The 15,777-nt window shown below is 37.8% G+C and overlaps 5 protein-coding genes and 1 long non-coding RNA gene across 14 annotated transcripts; 4 read left to right on the top strand and 2 right to left on the bottom strand.

Moving 5' to 3' along the window:
- LOC104726483 (probable serine/threonine-protein kinase At5g41260) lies at nt 483-3,553 on the top strand. Its single transcript, XM_010445350.2, has 10 exons — nt 483-772; nt 876-1,084; nt 1,214-1,349; nt 1,575-1,708; nt 1,834-1,939; nt 2,035-2,120; nt 2,254-2,442; nt 2,537-2,701; nt 2,855-2,968; nt 3,055-3,553. The coding sequence occupies exons 1-10, from the start codon at nt 688-690 to the stop codon at nt 3,301-3,303; spliced, it is 1,473 nt and encodes a 490-aa protein (XP_010443652.1). The 5' UTR covers nt 483-687; the 3' UTR covers nt 3,304-3,553.
- On the top strand, nt 4,275-5,519 carry LOC104728985 (probable serine/threonine-protein kinase At5g41260; the record flags this gene model as incomplete). Its single annotated transcript, XM_010447891.1, has 4 exons — nt 4,275-4,382; nt 4,476-4,640; nt 4,807-4,920; nt 5,007-5,519. Coding segments are annotated over 4 exons (636 nt in total), but the record flags the coding sequence as incomplete, so codon positions are not given.
- LOC104728984 (probable serine/threonine-protein kinase At5g41260) lies at nt 5,403-6,622 on the top strand. The gene is made up of 4 exons (XM_010447889.1): nt 5,403-5,413; nt 5,730-5,784; nt 5,951-6,064; nt 6,151-6,622. Exons 1-4 carry the CDS (start codon nt 5,403-5,405, stop codon nt 6,397-6,399), a joined length of 429 nt encoding a protein of 142 aa, XP_010446191.1. The 3' UTR covers nt 6,400-6,622.
- Nucleotides 6,638-8,434, bottom strand: LOC104726484 (ankyrin repeat and KH domain-containing protein mask-like). The gene is made up of 2 exons (XM_010445351.2): nt 7,722-8,434; nt 6,638-7,173 (listed from the first exon to the last, which is right to left on the bottom strand). The coding sequence occupies exons 1-2, from the start codon at nt 8,183-8,185 to the stop codon at nt 6,951-6,953; spliced, it is 687 nt and encodes a 228-aa protein (XP_010443653.1). The 5' UTR covers nt 8,186-8,434; the 3' UTR covers nt 6,638-6,950.
- LOC104726482 lies at nt 9,837-12,952 on the bottom strand. 9 transcript variants are annotated; one of them, XR_758065.2, is made up of 13 exons: nt 12,865-12,952; nt 12,614-12,651; nt 12,457-12,513; nt 12,210-12,288; nt 12,106-12,129; nt 11,915-11,990; nt 11,692-11,733; nt 11,390-11,470; nt 11,168-11,266; nt 10,916-11,078; nt 10,743-10,816; nt 10,364-10,641; nt 9,837-10,244 (listed from the first exon to the last, which is right to left on the bottom strand). It is a non-coding gene; the product is annotated as an uncharacterized LOC104726482 (long non-coding RNA). The 9 variants fall into 9 exon arrangements; XR_758063.2 differs by having other exon boundaries at nt 11,915-12,129; nt 12,393-12,513; XR_758060.2 differs by lacking the exon at nt 12,106-12,129 and having other exon boundaries at nt 11,915-12,105; nt 12,393-12,513.
- LOC104728983 (calcium-dependent protein kinase 11-like) lies at nt 13,296-14,810 on the top strand. Its single transcript, XM_019232124.1, is given in 2 exon segments — nt 13,296-14,256; nt 14,258-14,810. Coding segments are annotated over 2 exon segments (1,338 nt in total). The 5' UTR covers nt 13,296-13,471.

Here is a 15,777-nt window from a genome sequence, read left to right as displayed (position 1 = left end):
TAATGCAGCCTTGTTGTATGTATTATAAACAGACGTTTCAGAGTTACTTAAGGTCGTCTCGTCTGCTTCACTACAAAACAAAATAAAAGAGAAAAAAATGTCGGTTTCTCAATTAATCTGTTTGTCTCTATTTTCTCATTTGATTTTCATATTCTATATCACTTTGACCAAAAAAAATAAATACATACTGTATCTTTTAAAAAATCCCCCCAAAAAAAAAGTAATATTGGGAACTGAGAAAATTGAACCTTGATAACAAAATACTCTTTTCAGTCAAATCTAGTTTTGAAAATAATTAACTGTTCCACATTTAGACAAAAAAAAGTGATAAATGATAAGATAAGACTTAAGAGAGAGAGAGACATTGGATCCACAATTAAAAAAACTCTAAATAATTAATTATTATCATTATGCTCTTTATTAATTTCACCACTGTCTTCTCCACTTCGTCCGCTATATAAATTTCCTCACTCTCTTTGTTTTTTTCTCCGCAGATTCCTTTCCATTCCAGAAAGAAAGAAAAAAAAACCTTTTTTTGGCTCTCTCTCTCGTCTTCTCTTTTTTAAACTCTCAGAAAGTGACTGAGTGAGAGACTCACACCCAAAAAAAAAAAAGAAAGGGTTTTTGCTTTATTCGGGTTTTAGGGAAGAAATCATCTTTGATTGAGCTTTGAAAAAAAAACCCAAAATGGGACCTCGTTGCTCTAAGCTATCTCTCTGTTGTTGGTGGCCGACCCATCTCAAATCAACTCACAACGAAGCTTCTGATCTAGGTTTCTTCCTTACTTACTTAAAGTCTCTACCTTTCTTTGCATTATCCTTCTCTCTCTCTCTGCGCTAAACCAAGTTTGAGTTTTTTTTTTTGGTTCCCGACAGAGAACGGTACGGATGACTTGCCGTCGTTTACGGAGTTCAGTTTCGACCAACTACGAGCGGCTACTAGTGGATTCTCTACTGACAGTATCGTCTCTGAGCACGGGGTTAAGGCTCCCAATGTTGTCTACAAAGGCAGGCTTGAAGATGACCGATTTATCGCTGTTAAACGCTTCAATAGATCCGCTTGGCCTGATACTCGTCAATTCCTTGTACGTACTCTCGTAAATTTGATTCCTTTTGCTCGTATCACTTGATGGGTTTATCATTTACAGTTCCAAAATCGAATTGGTGAGGATATTGTTGTTGTTGTTTACTGTTTCATTTGATTGATTCTTTAGGAGGAAGCAAAAGCTGTGGGGCAGCTGAGGAATGAGAGGTTGGCTAACTTGATTGGATTCTGTTGTGAAGGAGACGAGAGATTGTTAGTTGCTGAGTTTATGCCTTTTGAAACTCTCTCTAAGCATCTCTTCCACTGTAAGTCTTTTCATCATTTTTGTTTATTTACTTGATTGGTTTGATCCTCTTTTGTTGGAAATTTCTGTTTTTGGTTCTATATTGTTGAACAAAAGATTAAGACTTAAATGCATAAATGTATCATTTTTTTTTCGTTAGCATTTGGTGAGATTTTCCATATTTGGCTATAGATCATTGTTTGTAAAGTAGTGGTGGAACTTAATAATGTGTGATAACGATATGTAGGGGATAGCCAGCCAATGAAGTGGTCTATGAGGGTGAGAGTGGCTTTGTATCTTGCACAAGCACTTGAGTATTGCAGCGCCAAAGGTCGCGCCTTGTACCATGATCTTAATGCTTACAGGATCTTGTTTGATCAGGTCCGTCTCTAGCTTACTATCATCTCTCATATCTCTTTTTTTAATTGTGATTAGGTTTATGTTTCTGTTTTCATATAAGTTGCTGTTAAGGGGTTCTGATAATGTTATTATAATCTTGATTACAGGATGGTAACCCTAGATTATCTTGCTTCGGTCTTATGAAGAATAGTAGGGATGGGAAGAGTTACAGTACAAATTTGGCTTTCACACCTCCTGAATACCTAAGAACAGGTCAGTGACTGATATGAGATGCATTGGCGTCAAGATAGTTTTCATGTTTGAACAAGTTATTATATTGATTTACCGTGTGTTTATTAATCTCTTAGGGAGAGTGATTCCGGAGAGCGTGGTCTACAGCTTTGGAACGCTGTTGCTAGATCTTCTCAGTGGCAAACACATACCACCAAGCCATGTAAGTTCACAATTCAGACGCACCAAACATGGCTCAACTTCTTTTGCGAAGAAGTTTTTTATCTATAAGCTTCTTCTCCTTGAACCCAAAACATGTTACTGTACCATTCATATGCTCTACCATTGTTCTGCAGGCGCTTGATCTGATTCGTGGGAAGAACTTCCTGATGCTGATGGACTCGTGTCTTGATGGTCATTTCTCAAACGATGATGGAACCGATTTGGTTCGCTTAGCTTCCCGTTGTTTGCAGTACGAAGCTCGTGAAAGGCCAAATGTGAAATCTCTTGTGTCCTCACTTGCTCCTCTTCAAAAGGAAACTGATGTATGGGCTCACTAAATCACCTTCCTTTTATGTATCAACCATTCAAGTCTTTCTGAATCTTCTTCTTAATTTGTATCTTTGGTGTTTTCTTCAGGTTCCGTCTTATGTGCTAATGGGTATACCACATGGAGCTGCTACTCCAAAGGAAACAACTTCGTTAACCCCTCTTGGCGACGCTTGTTCAAGACTTGATCTCACTGCGATACATGAAATTCTTGAAAAGATTGGATACAAAGACGACGAGGGCGTAGCAAATGAGGTATGTATATGAAGAAGAAGCCTCTTCATCTTCTACGAGGTCAATGACCAGAAAGTGTGGAGCTTGGTTACAGAAAAAACTATGTTCTGTAGTCTTCCATCCTTAAACTCTGATAAATTCAACTAGATGATCGCTGTTTCATTTGCAATGCAGCTGTCATTCCAAGTGTGGACCGACCAAATTCAGGAGACTCTAAACGCCAAGAAACAAGGAGATGCTGCGTTCAAAGGCAAGGACTTTGTCACCGCCGTTGAATGTTACACACAGGTAAGAAACGTGAAGTCGGTTACTTTCTTGATACAAGAAAACTCCACTCAGTCCGTATTTTCTGTGTTCTGTTATTATATCTGCAGTTCATCGAAGATGGCACAATGGTATCGCCAACAGTTTTTGCAAGGAGGTGTTTGTGTTATCTGATGAGCAACATGCCTCAAGAGGCTCTTGGTGATGCAATGCAGGCGCAAGTAGTGTCTCCTGAGTGGCCAACGGCTTTCTATCTTCAGGCTGCTGCTCTCTTCAGCCTTGGAATGGATAAAGATGCTTGCGAAACGCTAAAAGATGGAACCTCCTTGGAAGCCAAGAAACAGAACAACAGAAACTGAAAACTTCAAGTGTATAGGTTTCTTCTCTCTTTCGCCTTCTCCGTTTTCTGATTGGATCCTGAGAGAGCCTCATTGTCTTTTTTCTTTCTTTCTTGAATCATTATCTTGAATTTGTGGTTTCCAATTTGAAGATATGATTCAAATGTATCTTGAAACAAGGAAAGAATGATCTTTCTCATTTAAAAAGTCCGAGATCCTTAAATGTGATATCTTCTTTGAATATAACTTAAAGAGTGGAGATTAAACACAACTATTGTCCAGTATTTTATCTTTTACCAGTCTTCAAAGGCAAAGGTGTTTGTTTCTGAAACCAATAGAGCTAAGACCCTCTTGGTTACGCAGAGGTTTCACCAAGCCGGAGCAGAGCAATATGATACAAGATGTAAAATCTCACAAGTCACAAACAATCTAAACNGTTAAGGGGTTCTGATAATGTTATTATAATCTTGATTACAGGATGGTAACCCTAGATTATCTTGCTTCGGTCTTATGAAGAATAGTAGGGATGGGAAGAGTTACAGTACAAATTTGGCTTTCACACCTCCTGAATACCTAAGAACAGGTCAGTTACTAATATGAGATGCAATGGCTTCAAGTTATGTGTTTCATGTTTGAACAAGTTATTATTTTGATCCGCCGTGTGTTTATTAATCTCTTAGGGAGAGTGATTCCGGAGAGCGTGGTCTACAGCTTTGGAACGCTGTTGCTAGATCTTCTCAGTGGCAAACACATACCACCAAGCCATGTAAGTTCGCAATTCACCAGCACCAAACGTGGCTCAACTTCTTTTGGGAAGAACTTCTTCTCCTTGAACCAAAACATGTAACTGCACCATTCATANGTTTCTTCTCTCTTTTGCCTTCTCCGTTTTCTGATTGGATTCTGGGAGCTCATTGTCTTTTTTCTTTCTTTCTTGAATCATTATCCTGAATTTGTGGTTTCCAATTTGAAGAGATGATTCACATGTATCTTGNGATTTGGTTCGCTTAGCTTCCCGTTGTTTGCAGTATGAAGCTCGTGAAAGGCCAAATGTGAAATCTCTTGTGTCCTCACTTGCTCCTCTTCAAAAGGAAACTGATGTATGCGCTCACTAAATCACCTTCCTATTATGTATCAACCATTCGAGTCTTGTGACTCGTCTTCTTATTTTGTATCTTTGTTGTTTTCTTCAGGTTCCGTCTTATGTGCTAATGGGTATACCACATGGAGCTGCTTCTCCAAAGGAAACAACTTCGCTAACCCCTCTTGGCGACGCTTGTTCAAGACTTGATCTCACTGCCATCCATGAAATTCTTGAAAAGATTGGATACAAAGACGACGAGGGCGTAGCAAATGAGGTATTTATATGAATAAGAAGCTTCTTCATCTTCTACGAGGTCAATGATCTGAAATTGTGGAGCTTGGTTACAGAAAACAAATATGTTCTGTAGTCTTCCATTGAGATCATCATCTTTACTGTCTGATATATTCAACTAGATGATCCTTGTGTCATTTGCAATACAGCTCTCATTCCAAGTGTGGACCGACCAGATTCAGGAGACTCTAAACGCTAAGAAACAAGGAGATGCTGCGTTCAAAGGCAAAGACTTTGTCACCGCCGTCGAATGTTACACACAGGTAAGAAACATAAAGTCGGTTACTTTCTTGAAACAAGAAAACTCCACTCAATCTGTGTATCCTTTGTTCTCTTATTATATCTGCAGTTCATCGAAGATGGCACAATGGTATCACCAACAGTTTTTGCAAGGAGGTGTTTGTGTTATCTGATGAGCAACATGCCTCAAGAGGCTCTTGGTGATGCAATGCAGGCGCAAGTAGTGTCTCCTGAGTGGCCAACGGCTTTCTATCTTCAGGCTGCTGCTCTCTTCAGCCTTGGAATGGATAAAGATGCTTGCGAAACCCTAAAAGATGGAACTTCCTTGGAAGCTAAGAAACAGAACAACAGAAACTGAAAACTTCAAGTGTATAGGTTTCTTCTCTCTATAGGTTTCTTCTCTCTTTTGCCTTCTCCGTTTTCTGATTGGATTCTGGGAGCTCATTGTCTTTTTTCTTTCTTTCTTGAATCATTATCCTGAATTTGTGGTTTCCAATTTGAAGAGATGATTCACATGTATCTTGAAACAAGGAAAGAAGGATCTTTCTCATTTAAAAAGTCCAAGATCCTTAAATGTGATATCTTCTTTGAATATAACTTAAAGAGTGGAGATTAAACACAACTGTTGTCCAGTATTTATCTTTTACTAGTCTTCAAAGGCAAAGGTGTTTGTTCCTGAAACCAATAGAGCTAAGACCCTCTTGATTACACAGAGGTTTCACCAAGCCGGAGTAGAGCAATATAATACAAGATGTACATCTCACAAGTCACAAACAATCTAAACACTAGCAAGTTTTTACAGCTACAAAACGTGTGAACAATCAAGCAACAGGAGGGACNTTCTTGAAAAGATTGGATACAAAGACGACGAGGGCGTAGCAAATGAGGTATTTATATGAATAAGAAGCTTCTTCATCTTCTACGAGGTCAATGATCTGAAATTGTGGAGCTTGGTTACAGAAAACAAATATGTTCTGTAGTCTTCCATTGAGATCATCATCTTTACTGTCTGATATATTCAACTAGATGATCCTTGTGTCATTTGCAATACAGCTCTCATTCCAAGTGTGGACCGACCAGATTCAGGAGACTCTAAACGCTAAGAAACAAGGAGATGCTGCGTTCAAAGGCAAAGACTTTGTCACCGCCGTCGAATGTTACACACAGGTAAGAAACATAAAGTCGGTTACTTTCTTGAAACAAGAAAACTCCACTCAATCTGTGTATCCTTGGTTCTCTTATTATATCTGCAGTTCATCGAAGATGGCACAATGGTATCACCAACAGTTTTTGCAAGGAGGTGTTTGTGTTATCTGATGAGCAACATGCCTCAAGAGGCTCTTGGTGATGCAATGCAGGCGCAAGTAGTGTCTCCTGAGTGGCCAACGGCTTTCTATCTTCAGGCTGCTGCTCTCTTCAGCCTTGGAATGGATAAAGATGCTTGCGAAACCCTAAAAGATGGAACTTCCTTGGAAGCTAAGAAACAGAACAACAGAAACTGAAAACTTCAAGTGTATAGGTTTCTTCTCTCTTTTGCCTTCTCCGTTTTCTGATTGGATTCTGGGAGCCTCATTGTCTTTTTTCTTTCTTTCTTGAATCATTATCTTGAATTTGTGGTTTCCAATTTGAAGAGATGATTCACATGTATCTTTAAACAAGGAAAGAAGGATCTTTCTCATTTAAAAAGTCCAAGATCCTTAAATGTGATATCTTCTTTGAATATAACTTAAAGAGTGGAGATTAAACACAACTGTTGTCCAGTATTTATCTTTTACCAGTCTTCAAAGGCAAAGGTGTTTGTTCCTGAAACCAATAGAGCTAAGACCCTCTTGATTACACAGAGGTTTCACCAAGCCGGAGTAGAGCAGTATAATACAAGATGTAAATCTCACAAGTCACAAACAATCTAAACACTACCAAGTTTTTACAGCTACAAAACGTGTGAACAATCAAGCAACAGGAGGGATTGATCCAGCGACTGCAACAAGCAACTCAAGAACAGGAGAAGAGTGAGCGCGTGCAGGTGGGCGAAAAGAGAGAGATGGAAAACGTTTCACTTGAGGACTTTGAAGTGAAACAGCCAAGAAACAATGAAGGCAAAGACCATAGCGGCAAGTAAGAAGTTCATAACAGGACGACCATGCCAGATTCCCCGTGGCTCTGTCTGAGTCTGGGGTTGTCCTGCAGCTGCTTGTGAATGGGCAGAGGCAGTACTCTCTGGGTTCGACTGTTCGCCAGCCACGTTTAGAGCCATTGCCCCGCATATCTCACATGTCCTGCTCAGATTCATAGATAATGCCTATCAGTATAGCCTTTAGAGACCCCACTTCAGCTTCTAAACACACAAGAAATAGATCTAACTCCAACATAAGCTAAACAGAGCTATGGTTATAATTGAGATTGGTAAGAGTCAAAATGTCTCAGCAAAAGAGAATGCAAGATTCTCAATGCAGCTGCAAAATCAAGCTAGTTTGAAAGTGAAAATTTTGAAGCAAATCACAGGAACCAAACCGAATAAGAACATAGGACACAAGTTGACAACACATGAGACACAAATTGAAAAATTGGTGGCCACAAAAACTGTAGATTCCAGCTTCAATAGACAATCTTTCTGAGAAGTAATCATATGGATCTGTAAACATCAGACAATGAAGAAAAGAAAAAGAAAAAAACTCAAAGTACATAAAAGCAAATACTTTAGTTTCCTCATAAAGTTTCATCCTTTACTTAAAAAAAATTCTCACAGAATCTGTAGAATTTTGCAGAAAATAGAATAAATGTAAATAGATAAATAAAGTCTTGAAGAGAAATGAAAGAAACTCACATGTTTCCTTTGATCTTGAACCAAGTCTCAGCACACTTACTATGAGCTACACCCAAATCACCTTTACAAGAGCAACCTAATTGCAAAGGCAAACCATAATACTCTTCTTCTTCGTCTTCTTCTTCTTCATCAGAATCAGTATCATCACCATCACCACCATCTTCATCTTCTTCAGCTTCGTCAGCTGCTTCTTGGTTAATCTCTAAAGGAAGATGACAGATCCTGCAATCTCTACCACTTTTCTTCTTCTTCTTCTTCTTTTTCCTCTTCCTCCTCCTTGTCCTCTTCTTCTTACCACCAGAATGCAGCTTTTTATCCGGCGCCGGAACACAGCCGCTCTCTAAATCGACCTCAGACAAAGAATCCAAGTCGGTGGAGCCACCGTCGGCGCTAATTTCGACGGAGTAGGGCGAGTCTCTAGGATTCGACAGATGGTGATGAGATCCAAAAGCAAAAGAAGGCATTTTTATTTTATTTTATTTCTTCTTCTTCTTCTTGGAGGATTAAAGCAAAGAAGAGGAGGAACCAAAGGGGTCACTCACTCATGGGTTTTACGAGGAATACAAATTACAAAAGAATAAAAATAAAAATAAAAAGAAACCAAAACAAAAAGCTAATTTTGTCTTGAAGGGTTTGTTGCAAAAATTTATTACTTCTTTTTTGTTTTTAATTTTTAAGTTGCAGAGAAAGAGAGAGAGAGAGAGAGAGAGAGAGAGAAGAAATGTTGGAGAAAGAGAAAGGAAGAAGCTTTGGACAAAAGAGCAGCTTCTGTTCTGTTTTTTTTTTTTTTTTTTAATTTTTTTTTCCAACTATTAATTATTATTTTTGTTTGTTTAAAGGAAAAAATAAAAAATAAATAAAAATTTACATGTTGTTTTGTTTTTGTCTCCCTCAAGTTTGGAAGATATTTCAAAACAAGGTTGGTGCTTTTTTTAACATTGTTAGATCCCGTGGTACGGATTCTTAAACTCATGATTCTTAATTTTTCTTAACATTTTATATATATATATATATATATATATATGAATATATGATTGTACTTTTTTCCCTGTATAAAAATGGTTTTTTTTTTAACTCATAGTACTTCTTATTGAAGTTGCCCTTAATAAGTTGTTAACTTCATTAAACATGTGAGTTTCAAGTTTTAAGTTGAGTTATTTTAAAGTTAAAACATTAATAGAAATGGAAAAGGCGTTATTATTGTTTAGTACTTTCCTTGATTTCTTCAACAAGTTAGATTGTACTTCCAACAATTCTTACTTTATTTAGTACTTTAGTCTTATCATGAAAAACAAACTACTTTGCTTCTATAAATTAGATTGTCTCTATAAAAGTTTTGCTTCTATAAATTAGATTGTCTCTATAAAGTTTCATTCTACATTACTTCTATAAATTGGATTGTTTAATTATTGATACTAAAAAATGATATCCTAGAAAAATGCATAAGGTTTAAATTGATTTTGAGTGGATTGTTGAACTGTGGACATATATATATATATATATATATATATATATATATACAGTTGGATGCAATAGTGTAGGGTTTCATTGAAACGTATATAAACATGAGATCAAACTGAAAATGTTAGAAAGTTTAGGGGCTTTGATAAAGAAAACACCTAAACACAGAAATCACTGTCAATGTCAGTAGTTGTGTCAGGATGTAACAATGTTGGCTGGAAGGAAACTCACCGTTTCTTTAATAATTTTGTCCTAAAGAAAAATACTAGAAGATAAGCATCAATTTGATAAAGTTACTTTGTTTTATACCAATACTATGGCTTTAAAAAATGTAAAATTTATTTTTAAAAATTGTATTCTATTTAAATAATTAAAATACATATGTTTTTCATCTGTATCCTTTATAAGATGAGTAATTTAATAGTGTCAATGTGCCTATTTATTCCCCAATAGTTAACACTATTAAATTATATTTTTGACCATTTATTTCTCTAAAACTATTTAGAACTCTTTCTTCTGTTTTTCCTTTTTCTTTTCTTCGTCTCAGTTATATTTGATTTCACTAGGTTATAGTAATACATATATTTGTATAGTTATAAAATAAAGTGACTAATGAATATACGATTTTCAAAGCAGGAATGATGGACAGAAGAGAAACGGAAAATGACATGGATATAAGGCCCAAATGAAAAATAATGGAGGGATAGGTTTCATGGACTTGAATTGGTTCAATAGGGGCCCTTCGAGCGACGTACTTTGACTTTTCTTAAATTGCTTCTCCGTTGCACACACTATTTGACTAAAAACCATCATGTTGGCCATGTTTGCTTACATGAAGATATCTCATATGAATTGATTCTAATTCAATCATCTGTTTGGTTTTCATTGACGGAGGAGTCAACGTAAGAAACCTCCGCGGCGATTAGAGGGTTTCAGTTGGCGGAGGAGTCAACGTGAGAAGCCTCTTCCGCAATCGCAAGCCCTGCGATAATTATCCACTGCCAATGTTGTTTCTATAACATCTAGTGTTTCGATGAAAACAAGCTTCTGTTGCAATATTTCCTACAAACATTAAGAGCATTGGTAATATCGGTAAGCACATATACATTAATGCCTGTATCCACTTCATGCAAAACTGTGACAAAAATTCTTGCATGGTAAAGCGAAGGAGAAGACCATACCTTCAGAATTCCAGTTTCATTGTATGAGTAACTAACAAAGAAGTAGACAACTCCATAAGGAACAATAGATACCATCTCTACCAAAAGCTTTTCGTAACTCCTCACAACACCAGGAGTCCATGATCACTTCTCATGTCAGATTTGGTGCTAACAGGAAGCATAAGTGTTGATGATAGTGGTGTCCAGTGTCCACAACTTTAGGACAACTTCAAATCCCCATAGTCTGAATTACAGCTGCATAAGTGTTGATGATAGTGGTGTCCACAACTTTAGGACAACTTCCAATAGAGTATAACAAAAAAAAAAGATTGTTATTAGTTTAGTTAACTTGATACAGAACAAATCAAAGAAAAGCAGAGAGGATTTTGAGATTACTTACAGATCAAGAAGATATTTTTTCCATCGGATGAAAGCAGGGAACCTTATAACTCCATCTGGAGAAGCTAGCAACACCTATATCCATTAAAAAGAAATTAAAAAACAAAAACTCAGTCTCTATCCAATCTAAAATTGTGTAACAAAAAACAAAACTCTGAAGAAAATTAGACTCACTTATGGATGTAGAATTTGAAGTTGGACAAAGAGGATGACGTGTTGTATATAGAGTCAAAGAGCATCAATCACTATAGAATCAGTTTCATGTTGTTACACTGTGGGAACGCACACCGGCCAAGTTTTTGTTATGAAACATTATTCTCCAAACCATCTCACCGGTCTGCACACAGAATTAGAAGAACCATTGTTATTTTGTAATTGTCTAAGTGAAAACCATAAATAAACTCTAAATCCCCAAGAACTTAATACCTTTACTTGGTCGTCAAATCAAATGAGAGTAGAAGAAACATCATGGAAACAAACAAAGTTCTCCACTGATCCTCCCTTGCAAAGACACCAAAATGACACCTGCACCACATCAACGATTCTAAGAACCATCGTTAGTTTTCTTAAGTCTGAAATAACAGCTTAAGTACAAACAATAAATCCCACATGTAGAAATCTTAAAATCCAAGTGAAAAAGCTTCATACCTGCTTAGACTTCGTTAAAGCAATTGAAGATGTCTCTGTATGCTGGCTGGTTAGCCCTTGCCGTTGTTTTAAGATAAAGTCCTGCAAGAGATAAAAAAAAAAAAAAGAGTTCCTCGTAGATTAATAAAACAGATTCATTAAGCTATGAGTCTGTTCTAAAGTGACGAAGACTCAAAATGCATCATTAATCCGTAATAATGTGAACCATATATCTCTCGTCTATCCATATAGAGAAAAAGAACCAAACAGAACAAAAATCTCAGTATTCACTTATAAATTGTGTTGATGATCGAAAAAAAAACCTTAAACAGTCTGAGTCTTCCTCATCATTCTTCAAAGCATCTCTGATATGCACATATGGAAGAAACCATCGTTAATTTTCAAGTCAGAATTTAAGCAACACCCTTAATAAACCCATAAATAGATATCCAAAAAATCCCAAAAGTGCATAGGATAATTATTGGTTGAGTAAACTTGAAACAGAACAAAACAGAGAAAGGCAGAGAGGATTTTGAGATTACTTACAGATGATGAAGAGAATTTTTCCATTGGATGAAAGGGGGAACCTTAAAACTCCATCTGGAGAAGCTAGCAGCAACACCTACAACCATAAACAAAACCCCAAGAACTTTTGTACCTTTATTACTTCGTCGTCAAATCAGATGAGAGTAGAAGTGACAGCATGGAAACAAACAAAGTCCTCTTCAGATCCTCACCTGCAAAGACACCAAAAATGACACCTGCACCATATTAACGATTCTAAGAACCATAAATCCCGCATGTAGAAATCTAAAAAATCCAAGTGAAAAAAGCTTCATACCTCTCTCATTAAAGCAATTGAAGATGTCGTCTCCGTATGCTGGCTAGTAAGCCCTTGCCATTGTTTAAAGATGAAATTCCTGCAAGAGAGAAAAAAAAAACTCCATAGATTGATAAAACAGACTCATTATTAAGCTATGAGACTCAAAAAGCATCAATCATCCGTAAACAATGTGAACCATACATCCATATAGAGAAACAAAACTAAAATCAAACTCTTCACTTAGGGATTGTGTTGGTGATAGTACGTAGTAACAAAACCTTGAGTGCATGCTCCGAGTCTTCTTCATCAATCTTCAAACCATCTTTGCAGAATATAGAAATAGAAGAAACCATTGTTAATTAAACAAACAAAAAAAAAAGCCTTAATAAAAGAGAAAACCAAAAATATAAACCCTAAAATACCCAAACATCATTCATTCTTCAAACCAGATCTCCCGGACCTGCACATAGAAGGAGAACCATCGTCAAATTTGTAAGAACCAAAGCGATCGAAAACCCTAAAAAAAGAACCCAAAAACGCCATCGAAACAAACAACGTCATCCTCCGATCCTCACTTGCAAACATATCTAATTCTTCAACGATTTTGGGAGTCAGAAGAGAGAGAAGATACGGCGATCATCGTACGTTTATTAACAAGGATAATCTTACTTACATTGATTGATTGATTGATGTCGCTGTTGTTGTCTGGGTGAAGAAGACTGAAGAAGAAGAGTGACTCTATCTATATATGTGTTGATTTCTCTGAGAGAGAGAGTCAGAGAGATGTTGATCGATATATATTTATTTATAAAACGGNTATTTTCTTTTTTTTTTTTTTTTTTTTTTTTTTTTTTTTTTTATGTTGTAAAAATATTAAAAAAGAAGAAATTTACTTTTGTATACGATATAAGCAAAAAGGAAATTTACCTTTTTTTTTAATTTTTATATACGTTAATAAGAAATAAGGAAAATTACCTATATAAGAAAACGGGGTTCGTTTGCTCTTCGACGTGATTCGATTCTCACTACTCTTTGCAAAATAAAGAGATCGGAGGATCTGAAAGGTGAATGCAGCTTACGGTTTCCGACGAAGAGTAGATTCGATTCTCACACTACTCTTTGCAAATAAAGAGATAGGAGGATCTGAAGGTGAATGCAGGCTTACGTACGGTTTCAACGAAGAGTAGATTCGATCGCTTGCTAGATTAGACCTAGTTTGGGGTATCTATTATTATAGGCAGGCTGTAAATTTTGTAAGAAACTAAAGATTTGGATAGATAATGGGTATGGACATAGCTGATATTAAGGAGAATACGAGCCCGCTTTTCTGCAATTGCTTTAAAGTTGCAAGCCTTACTGATGAAGAAACCATTCTAAACCCTCCTGTAAACGTTTCCAACTTAAAAGATCGATATGCGCTTGGGGAACAGTTAGGTTGCGGTCAGTTTGGTGTCGTAAGAGTATGTTCTGATAAGTTAACTGGAGAGAGGCTTGCTTGCAAGTCCATATCTAAAGACAGCCTTGTTACACAAGACGACATGAATAGTCTCAAACTCGAGATTTCTATAATGGCCAAGTTAGCTGGGCGGCACCCCAACGTTGTGAATCTCATAGCGGTTTACGAGGGGGAAGATTCCGTGCATCTTGTGATGGAACTATGCGCAGGCGGTGAGCTTTTTGACAGGCTCGAGAAATATGGAAGGTATTCCGAGTTCCGTGCTAGGTTGCTCTTCAAGCAATTGATGCAAGTGGTCAAGTTCTGTCATGATAGCGGTGTTGTCCACAGAGATTTGAAACCTGAGAACATTCTTATGGCCACAATGTCTTCTTCATCTCCTATCAAATTGGCTGATTTTGGTCTGGCAACCTTTATAAAGCCTGGGGAAAAGTTGGGCGGCACAGTTGGCAGTCCTTTTTACGTAGCCCCAGAAGTGTTGTCAGGGGGATATTATAACCAAGCTGCTGATGTATGGAGTGCAGGCGTTATTTTGTACATTCTTCTCAGTGGAGTACCTCCCTTTTGGGGAGAGACTGACTCAAAGATTTTTGATGCTGTCAGCACTGCAGTTGAGTTTTTCTGAAGAGCCATGGGACCATATAACTTCATACGCCAAGGATTTGATCCGGGGGATGCTTTGTCTTGATCCTTCTCAAAGGTTAACAGCTGATGATGTTCTAGCTCACTCGTGGTGGATGGAGCAATTATCTGAATCAGGATATGATGATCAGGATGGGTTTGGCTGTGAAGGATTGGAGAATGGTGGTGGATGCTCTTTTGATGGGAAACAACCGGAATCAACCTCAGCTGCCTTCTCATCAACTGAAGTTCCCTCCATGCCAAGCTTTACCTTTTTTAGCCCAGGCCCAGCGAACAGTGACATCACTGAAACAGATGGAAAACTTCGAGACTCAAGCCCAAAGAGGTCACCAGATTCTTCTTCACAACTTGAGAGGCGTGAGGAAGCAGGGGTGAATCAGACGGAAGCAGCGGGAAAGTCAGTAAAAAGAAGGAAAAGAGGAAACTGCTCAAGAATGTCAGGACTGCACAGAAAAAGGAACCGGACCACTGGACTAGGAGAGCTAGATCAGTTGGTGGTGTTTGTTGCTGTCACAGAGTGAACTATAATCAGATGGGCATCTTGCACGCATATTCCCACCGCTCCATCCCTCAGATTGTCGCTCGTCTGCTAGAGCAAAAAGAAAGAAGAAGATTATAGAGAGAAGATATGTAAGAGAAGGATATAAGTGTAATTAGTAGTGTACAAAACCCTTGTGTGTATGCTGTATATATATTGTAATTTTTACTATCAATAATACTCAAGACATTCTTTACATGGTATCAGAGCAGTAGGATCCTAAACCTAAATTTTTTTTTTTTAACGTCGCCTCTATACTTCTTCTTCTTCTTCGCTCCTCTCTTCTCCTTTCTCAATGGCTGCTCCTCCTTCTGATATCATAAACACTGCTTCTGCGTCCCAACTTCACAATATCAATATGTCTAATGTCACAAAACTCACAGCTTCTAACTACCTGATGTGGAACCGTCAGGTACGCGCGTTGCTTGCCGGATACGGTCTTGCTGGTTTTCTTGATGGCACCACGGTTGCTCCAGCCACAACCGTTCTCTCCGCTGGCAATACCATTCCCAATCCGGCGTATGATCTCTGGGTTCGACAGGATCAATTGCTTGTCGCCAGTCTCCTTGGCTCGATCTCCATCGATGTTCAACCCATCCTCTCCAAAGCGTCCACCTCGTCTCAGATCTGGACTCTTCTCTCTTCCACATATGCCAAACCAACTTGGGGTCACATCAAACAGCTTCGAGAACAGATCAAACAATGGAAGAAAGGTACACGCACTGTTGATGAATATGTTCAGGGACTCGTTGCTCGTTTCGATCACCTCGCTACTCTTGGCAAACCCTACGAACACGAGGAGCAGATTGAGTATCTTCTTGGTGGTCTACCGGAAGATTACAAACCTATCATCGATCAGATTGATGGTCGTGACACTCCTCCTTCCATCCCCATGATCCATGAAAAGCTTATCAACTTTGAGTTGAAGCTTCTTTCGCAAGTCTCTTCGT

The sequence above is a fragment of the Camelina sativa genome, chromosome 11 (genome assembly GCF_000633955.1).
Source record: "Camelina sativa cultivar DH55 chromosome 11, Cs, whole genome shotgun sequence".
In the NCBI taxonomy this organism is placed as follows: Eukaryota; Viridiplantae; Streptophyta; class Magnoliopsida; order Brassicales; family Brassicaceae; genus Camelina; species Camelina sativa.
This window is presented reverse-complemented; position numbering and strand designations above follow the sequence as displayed.

Excerpts from the sequence above, each read along its gene's own strand:
- LOC104726483 (XM_010445350.2), top strand. The coding sequence starts at position 688 with ATGGGACCTCGTTGCTCTAAGCTATCTCTCTGTTGTTGGTGGCCGACC. Across the intron at positions 2,121-2,253 it reads AACACATACCACCAAGCCAT|GCGCTTGATCTGATTCGTGG; the intron begins GTAAGTTCACAA and ends ATTGTTCTGCAG. Across the intron at positions 2,443-2,536 it reads CTCTTCAAAAGGAAACTGAT|GTTCCGTCTTATGTGCTAAT; the intron begins GTATGGGCTCAC and ends TGTTTTCTTCAG.
- LOC104726484 (XM_010445351.2), bottom strand. The coding sequence starts at position 8,185 with ATGCCTTCTTTTGCTTTTGGATCTCATCACCATCTGTCGAATCCTAGA. Across the intron at positions 7,174-7,721 it reads TTCAAGATCAAAGGAAACAT|GACATGTGAGATATGCGGGG; the intron begins GTGAGTTTCTTT and ends GAATCTGAGCAG.